Here is an 8,873-nt window from a genome sequence, read left to right on the forward strand (position 1 = left end):
TGACACATTAAACAGCATCCAAAACATGTATCAGTGAGTTTGTTTAATTATAATTTTAACATTCATTAATCCAAAATTTACAAATCCTTTAAAACAGACCTTAAATTACTTTTTTTTTCTACATTTTATGTGCACATTTTTCAGATTATACAGGAATCTAATAAAAACATATTCTACTAAATATATACATATATGCCAGTGTTATCCCCCACCATGTCACTACAGATGACCTTACAAAGAAAACACATTACAGTGTGTCGACTATTAGTAGTAGCGTTGGGCTATATTCACAAGGTGGCGATGAGCTGTAATAAACTTCACACTTTTACGATAGTCAATGGCTTTCGGCTTGTCCCCTCAGCAGTAGCCGCAGCGGGATGTGATCCGCGCGTTGATTTGGCATGAGCTGATACGCCGGATGCCTTTCCTGCCACAACCCTCCCATTTTATCCAGGCTTGGTACTGACACTACACCTGGTGGGGTGGGATTCCAACCCACAGCCTTCTGCATCCCAACCCAATTCTGAGCCACTAAGCTCCCCCTTTCATACTTTTACAATACAACTGAAAATATTTAGAAAAAAAATAAAACAATCATCAACATTGTGGCTGCCTGGGTGGGATTGGTTTGGGCACTCCTGGGCCCTGCTGAGGTATGGGAGTTTGCGCAGGTGCAGTGCTTGTTTCTGTATTCCAATAGTCCAGTTCTCCATACCTTAAACTGACAAGTCATGTAGAAGTTCAGTTAAACAAGTCACACAGGTTTGCTAAAGAAATAAATACTTAATGTATGAGTGAAGAAACAACTCAAATAAAACAACATTTAAATGAGTCCATACCCAGATTCTGAAGCTGATGCAGCTGGTGGATGTCCAGGCTAGAATTAAATGAATACGATACTTAAAAAATAACCCTCTTTTGACTGATTTACATCTTTCTTTTAGTGTAACAGCATTTTTTTTAATTTTTCAAAACCTGTTTTCCTATTGTACAAACAAACTTCTTTCACTGCAGTGATAACAAACATAAACAAAACTATTTACCTGCACATGAGGAGCCAGTGTTGGAGGTTGGGTTGTGGCACTTGTCTGAACGTTTTTGTTTGACGGTCCATTTTTGTTTTCATTTTTAGCGATTTGTGGCCTTAGAAAAAGGGCTCAAAATCAATCATCTTTTATCAAAATAAAAAGCCTTGAAACTGCTATTAATAAATCATTGATACTTACTTCCGTGGTCTTTTCAGGCAGGGATCCAGTGACTCTCTCTTGAAGACATAGAGCAGCACAAGAATGAGAAGAACCAGAACAGGAACCACCAGCAGAAAAAAGATCAACAAGCCATTCCTGAGGGAGTAATCTAAGGCAGAGAAGGACAGATGGGAATAAGGTACATTACAGTATATTTTACAAAACAGTCAAATGTATTCTTGGCAGATTCCCTTCAGTTATTTTGACAATTAGATTTCTGTGTAGTTTTTAATTTTTATATTTGAAGGAATGATCAATATCATTAAAATAATCTAAGACCAAAACAGGTTCACATATGGGTACTTTAATGACTTTAATTGTTATTTCAGCAAAAGACGAAAAATCAAGCTGTAAAATGGAGCTCTGATATAGTATAACATAGGCTACACATCCCCAGATTACATTACTGTGCATCTATTGATAAATTTAGATTTAATTTAGCTTGGAGTAAACCAATAAAGTAAATTTACACCCACCTATCTCTGCAGGGCCACTGTCTATACTCCCACCTCGCCCTGCCCTGTCACAGAAGGGAGGGGCCCACCCATTTTGACAGTGACAGTGCCCTTTTTGATTACATACCTGTAAGAAGAAAAAGAAAAAAAAGATACATTACAACAGCAAATTCAGACCTATCATGATTGGCTGGAAACCTAATGATAAAACCAAAACAACTGCCATCTTACCCCTCTGCCATTGCAGGTGGCCTGAGCGTCACAGGTCAAGTTGGGCAGCAGAGCAGAGGCATTCACACACTTAAAGTCAATGCAGACCTGAAAGAGAAGATTACCTTATTGATGCAATCATAACATGTCATGCATTGACATCTTTTCAACTCTCACAATGACAACAATGTCTGGAAACAAATCAAATCACATGACTTCCTGGTTACATACCTACTCGTTGGTGTTTCCACCTCTTAAAATATTGTCCAGTCTCCAAAGTTTGCTTACCTTTCCGCTGTTACAAGGACTGCCAGGCTTCACGTAGCCAGGATCTAGGACATCTGAGCCAAGATTAAAGTCTGCATTTACGCAGGTTTCCCCATTAATTTGTACAACACTGATATGGGCACCAGGAGGAGGCTTGTTGGTATTCACATTAGTGCATTGCACCTTTCCACACATGGAGTTTCTACAGTGCAGGTTCAAAGACAACACACAGTTCCCATTCTTGTTAATGAGCCAAATTACTAGAGAAGAAGCTCATTTACAATTTGCAATACACTTTTATTCCAACTTTACCATAACTGTAGTGTGACTATTGATCTGGTTTTCCCAAAGTTACACATTACGAAGGCACACATGTTAAGTTCATATCATTCACAGATTTAAAGGCAGTACTTACGCTCGACTGCATTTGATGAAATTTCCAGTGCTGGTCATTCCACAATTTCCAAATAAGTTTCCTGCCATATTTGCCGTCACAAAACAAACATCTGCTGCCTTTGTTGCTGGATCTGCCCAAGATAATATATTACTGAAAATATTAGTAAATTAATTAATTTGCCAGCAGTGCCTCTTGGTAAACTTTGGGCTGATGTATTCCTAACTGGAAGATCCCTAGTTAGATTGTTGCACAAACATTAAACACAAACTTTTAGGTGTTTTACTGGCCCAGAAATGACAGCCAATTGAATTAGGTGTATATAAGTCACTATTGAATGTACCTGGTGCAAAGAGTTGTCGGCACTGGTAATCATATGTCTGGCATCGGCCGTCATAGCAGTATGCAGCATTGTTTTCACAAGACAACCCATCCATAATATAAGTGTCTGCAGGACAGGATGCATTTGAGCCATCACAATATTCAGGAAGATCACAGGCGTCGACCGACGCTCTGCATGGCGTTCCAGAAACTTTGATCTAAAACAAAAACATCAGACAATAAATAAAAACTAACAACTTTTTTTCCCCAAAATGTTTGAACTACAGTTCATTGGCTTCATTCAGTCCAGTCTTTAGTTACAAACTAAAACTAGCACAGTACTGACCTGACAGTTGTCACAGCAGAGACCCTGAGCGCAAGAGGAGCCGAATGTAAATTGGCAGGTGGCGGCATTACAGCATTTATTTGTGCAATCCTGAAGACAAGGGAAACATAGAAACAATTGTCCATGAGGTTGTACCATGACACCTGCACTCTAGTCTGCATAACCAACATGTAATGAAAGGTTGTTCTGGGTCCGCAAAAAAATAATGCATGCAACTTATCATTGTTTATGTATCTGATTCATATTCTTACACACACTATTTCTGCAAAAGTTGGGACACTATGTTGAAAGTGATAAGAGAATGCAATGATTTTCTTATCATTTAAAACCTTGTTTGATTAGAAATGGTTTCAAAAATTGTATATGTTGTCATTGGGAAATCTGATTGTTTCGACAACAAGGGCCATCTGCAACTAAACAGGATAATCCGTGTAAGAGGTTTGCATTGACTTTTTATTTCCTCAATACAGTCTTAACTTTTCTGAAAATGGGATTTGAATTTATTTGTTGTCGATCTAAAAGACTCACCAAAGACTATCTAAACTTTGATTATTTGATGATCGTGATGCTGTATACGTTACATTATGGCATGATTTGTGTAACTTTCTGTGTGGATGGGTTTCTCTGGAAGGCTACCTGTGGTTTGCCACAGTCACACTGCTCTCCTTGCTCCAGCAGGCCATTGCCGCATTCAGTAACATTCATCACATTGGACGGGGAGGGTAGATTTCTCAGACATACGCCTCCTCCTCGGAGGATCAAAGACTCAAAGTCATCTGCACTGCAGGTGCTAAAAGAGGTGGAACCCCTAAAGGGTAGGAGAAAAAAATCATTACCCCTAATGTCCGTTTGGCCAGGCTTCAAGTTTCCAAACAACATCAACAAAATGTGTTAGTTATTTTATATAGGGATTATAAAAAGCAAAGTGTACATTCATGGTTTTCAGCACAATGTAAACCTTGCAGAGAGAAATTACAGCTTTTTAAAATTTTTATATCCAGAAATTAGGACATTTTTATATTTTTTAGGAATTTTAGGTTTTACTCAGCAGCGCTGAACATGATGCAGCTTCTATTACAGCTGCAGCGGCCGTCATCGTGATTCATGCCCAGGTTATGGCCGATCTCGTGTGCCACCACAGTGGAGTAATACGGCAGGCTGTTGTCACTGAACTGTGAAAAAGACACCCAGTACATTAAGTACCAACATTCTCCACAGTTTTTATGTCTAAACATTAGACTGAAGAAGAAGATTCCTAAATCAAGTTATTAATGAACAGGATTAAAAACTAATGAGATTTGACTACACATAAAGATCTTCTTAAATGGCCTGAACAAAATGTGTTCTCTCTTCAAAGCAGTGATAAATAAGTAAGCTGTAGTAGTATTTCAGGAATATTGCCTTTAAACAGTATCACAGGTCTACTGTCTCTTAAATGAATAAGATATTTAGAGTCAATCAACCTATTTATTTAAAAATTCATCATTGTACTGTTTGGTAGTCTCTTGTGCACTACACGGAACATGGACAAGAAAAAGCTAAGAGAGTTGTCTAAGCGGATATGGATAAAAATAATTGTCAAGCATAGTCAAGGTTAAAGCTAGCAAGACCATTTAAGAGTACCCTCATGTTCCTGTGACTTTTTTTTTTTCCTTTCGGCTTATCCCGTGAGTTCAGGGTCGCCACAGCGGATCATTGTCCGCATGTTGATTTTGCACAGTTTTTACACCAGATGCCCTTCCTGATGCAACCCTCCCAAATTTCTACCGGGCTTGGACCGGCCTTAAAAAATTAAAATGGGGAAATGGTTGCAAGAGGTACAGACTGAACAGAAGAACTGTTCATATTGAGTATTGCTACAACACTAAAAGAGAGGATGTTGCCTAATTTACTTATTTAATCTCCTCCTGAATTTGGATACTGGAGAAAGGTGCAACGGTATTTCAAAACTATGAATCCATTTTATATCAATTACAAAAAAGAGACCTAAACTTTCTTTGAAGAAGAAGAAACTACATGAGATTCTAGTAACATAAATTCTCAACTAACATATGGTATATTTAAACTATCTAAATATGTTATTTCCCCTTTAAGTGTGACTTTAAAGACACTTTAAAAGATAACAAAAACAAAAATTCAAGGAATCCAGTAAAACAGGCACACGCCTTATCATGGAACTTGGTGAGACTCATTACCAATCTAACCTGTCTGACTACTATTCAAAGGCTGAATGAAATATTACACTCATAGGACTTCCTATGAATAGCCCTCAGTTTGTAGACATGAGCTTAGGGCTATGAATTAGCAAGAATCTGGCCAGACATTACAATACAACTATCAGAAAACATGGGTTACCATTTAATTTATTGTGCAACATATTGTGATACTGTAAACAAGGTGATGTTTTTTTAAAACCTCATTTTAGAAAAACTAACAACTGGGTTTAGAAAAGAGAGTGGAACTAACCACACTGATTCCTCCGGAGGTCGACATGGAGCATACAGTGCCCACGAAGGCCATTCCTAATACGCCACCAGGGTATGATGTATTCTGACCACTGAAAACAATGGGACAAAATAGTAGGCACAAATTTCAATACATTTAAGAAAAGAAGAAGTTAGGTGGCTTAATACACATTTACTTACACAATGAGATGACCAACATCGTTCCTGATTTCTGGTACCAGAACAGCCTTCCGCCATGTTACAAATCTATCCAACACTTCCCCTGCAGAGCCGGTAACAGCAAAGGGATTACCATTCTTAAAGATCTGCAAGCCCACTAATATGGCACGTATATTCAGCTGTTTGAAATACTAGAATAAACAGAAAATAAAAGAAAAAAATTTAAGTATGGCACAGCACGAAACAACTGTGAAATTAATATACATAATTTATGTTATAAAATCTCACCCCATCCACTAGATTAGCTATTTCCACCGCCTCCACTTGTACAGCCGTCTCATTTTGCTTCTTAAAATTATACTATGTGACACAATTAGCACAATAACAGAACCTTTAAATTTCCAGTTATCCCAAAAATATTAAATTATTGTTACAATATTTAACAATATAGAAAAAGCACTGAGTTAAAAGCTGATGATTGAAAAAAAGAAAAGGTGCTCATGTACATGAATCAGGCCTTAAGTACAAACCTGTATTTTAAAAATCACTGTCCGTTACACATCAGTGAAACGTAAAACAAACTCACCCTTAGATTATCCACAACCAGCACCAACTCAATGTAATTGGTTTGAGGTAAATTGCGCTTCCGCTGTTGAAACCAAAGAAAAGGAAAACAGAGAAACTATCCATTTTAAACCCAGTTCACAAATTTTAAATAGATGTGGGAAAAATTCTAACCCGCAGCAGGGAAGTCAGCGATTGGCCAGGCTCAAAGGGTTCATGGCTTGGCGTTGACGTAGCCTCATTGACGACCCCACAGGTGAAAGGCCCGGATTGAACGTCCTTCAATAGGTACAGAAGATGCTCATTGGTGGGAGACTGTGGAACAGGCTCCAGTCCATAAGTCTCATTTCCAAGAATGATCACACCCCTACAGTGAGGCAATGGATAAATGCTTTCAGTCTGTGCCAACACCACGTCATGGTGTTAGCTGGCATAATGTACTAGCTCAGCAGTAAGGCAGAAGCAAAATCAGTAAAAATAGCGATAGTAAAGCAATAGAAATTCATAGAAAACTGAACTTTGCGTGTGTCCCTATTTAAGCAGTTGTAACATAACTGAAATCAATGCCATAGTGTACGTTAATGATAATATTTCTTAATACGGACTAAACAACTTAACTTATTTTTGGTGTAATGATCTGCAAAACAATGCTCTGAATCATTCATTTGGATTGTGTAACAGTTGTGCAGTGTGATCAAATAACCATGGCATGACTATGCTCAGAGTCAATAAATGTTTAAAGAGAAGCTGAGCTCCATCAGAGCATTTATTACACAAACGAGGGAGTAAAAACAGCGACAAGAAGAAAGGTTAAAACCTGAGGCCAGAGCATGTGCTTACTGCAACCACTGACTCTTTATATCCCTCCACCTCTCCGTGGTAATAGCAATGAACCTGGGAAAAGAGAGGTAAAAAGTGCTTTGACGGTTGATATGAACGCAACCTTATCAAGCAGAATAAACAAATGTTCACTTACATGATGTTTTAGATATGATGAGTGTTTGCCAGTGGAGTCAGACGGATTATCAAAGAGCTTTGGGTGTAAAAAGTCTCTGCCATAAGAAGAAGTAATGATGGGACATGTAATCTGAAGCAGGAACTAGGCTGTATAATAACACCAGCATGACATAACTGTGCATACCTGTTCTTCTTTAAATGAAGAATGTGCTTTCTGTTTTTTATAGTGACTGCATATGATATTGTTTCATCTCCAGCTTTCTGAAATTAGTATATTAAAATACACATTCTCAATATGATCACATGAAAAAAATCAATTTAAACTGATCCTTTCATGAGGCTTGTACCTCCTTTGACTGAGGTCGTGCGTTGGCGTTTCTCGTCCATCTGTGAATCGCAATAGGATTTACAATGGAGTACTTGGAAGGTTTTGATGTGAGCTCATTGAAAGTGCCTGGAAGAGAGGGTAGTACACGAAAAACGGTAAATAGTGAGATGTGGTTTCTTTTATAAGAACATGGAGTAGCAAACAATTCAGCCACACACTATGAGGAAACGTCTGGCCTTTTTGTCTCAAGAGATAACTGCTTCCATTTCAGACAACAAAACATACAAAGCACACACGTGTCATTTATTTTGTAGGCGACAAATAGGCTTTATGGGAAAATAAAAACACCCCAATATATTCTCTTCGGCCATCGATCTCTCTTCGTGTACACAGGTGGAACAACTTTTTCGACATCCAAACCAACTGCGCTGTGTGTCTCACCTTTGCTGTCGATTCCAGAAATGTAACACAACGAGAAAATAGCGAATAATGTGTATTTTCCGATCATGATCATAGGTAAAAAAAATTACAGAACAACTTGTTCCTCTCTTAGACCTCCCTTAGATCTGCTAATAAAGATTTCAGGTAATGCACCTTTGCTTCATTTTCGTCTCAGGTGCGTCAAGATGGGTGTGGTTAACAACAGGTGAGCTGCCCAGTAGGAGCGTCAAGTCCTTCTTCTTCGCTTTTTTTTTTTTTTCTTTTTTCTTTCTTGGCAGCCGGCATCGCGAAAGTTGTGTTGCTGCCATCCTGTGGGTTCATTCTCCATCAACTTTCTGGTTCAAACTTTGTTTTAATTAAATCCTTTTACGTGTACACCACTGTAAATACAGTATATATGAATGTTTGAATTTGTTTGATTTGTTTAAATGCTTGTCTTTTGTTTAAATTCCTGCTTTGTATCTGCCCTTCATGCTGCCTCTTGGCCAGGTTGGTATTGTAAATGAGAACTGGGTCTCAATTAACTTCCACCCCCAGACAAAGCCCACCAGGCATCTCATTTTTAAACACAGTTCTAGGACTGTAATAGTACATTTTAGGAAATACAGTCTGTGTTAAATGACTGGCAACTAATAATACTTCTTCCAACAATATCAGTATCTAACTTCTTGTAATACAGCTCACTAACACAGTAAGTCTAAATTTAACGGAGCTTTTTT

General features: G+C 38.1%; 1 protein-coding gene across 2 annotated transcripts; it reads right to left on the minus strand.

The window, feature by feature from the left end:
- Nucleotides 1-12: 12 nt before the first annotated feature.
- On the minus strand, nucleotides 13-8,341 carry adam9b (ADAM metallopeptidase domain 9b). Of its 2 annotated transcripts, XM_067487982.1 has the most exons (22): nucleotides 8,155-8,341; nucleotides 7,733-7,839; nucleotides 7,570-7,646; nucleotides 7,405-7,480; nucleotides 7,246-7,322; nucleotides 6,603-6,795; nucleotides 6,451-6,513; nucleotides 6,153-6,224; nucleotides 5,886-6,055; nucleotides 5,707-5,797; nucleotides 4,285-4,412; nucleotides 3,877-4,048; nucleotides 3,241-3,330; nucleotides 2,917-3,112; nucleotides 2,595-2,706; nucleotides 2,201-2,381; nucleotides 1,934-2,020; nucleotides 1,724-1,829; nucleotides 1,227-1,356; nucleotides 1,044-1,143; nucleotides 840-877; nucleotides 13-721 (listed from the first exon to the last, which is right to left on the minus strand). In XM_067487982.1, exons 1-22 carry the CDS (start codon nucleotides 8,225-8,227, stop codon nucleotides 598-600), a joined length of 2,463 nt encoding a protein of 820 aa, XP_067344083.1. In that variant the 5' UTR covers nucleotides 8,228-8,341; the 3' UTR covers nucleotides 13-597. The 2 variants fall into 2 exon arrangements, with proteins under 2 accessions (XP_067344083.1, XP_067344084.1); XM_067487983.1 differs by lacking the exons at nucleotides 7,733-7,839; nucleotides 8,155-8,341 and having other exon boundaries at nucleotides 7,269-7,322; nucleotides 7,570-7,633.
- Nucleotides 8,342-8,873: the final 532 nt, after the last annotated feature.

This window comes from Channa argus, chromosome 20 (assembly GCF_033026475.1).
Source record: "Channa argus isolate prfri chromosome 20, Channa argus male v1.0, whole genome shotgun sequence".
Taxonomy (NCBI): Eukaryota; Metazoa; Chordata; class Actinopteri; order Anabantiformes; family Channidae; genus Channa; species Channa argus.

Bases quoted from the DNA above. Each gene is read 5' to 3' on its own strand.
- adam9b (XM_067487982.1), bottom strand. From the start codon at position 8,227: ATGATCATGATCGGAAAATACACATTATTCGCTATTTTCTCGTTGTGT. The intron at 6,225-6,450 runs GTGAGTTTGTTT...TGTGTCACATAG, and splicing joins TGGTTGTGGATAATCTAAGG to TATAATTTTAAGAAGCAAAA. The intron at 722-839 runs GTATGGACTCAT...ATGACTTGTCAG, and splicing joins GCATCAGCTTCAGAATCTGG to TTTAAGGTATGGAGAACTGG.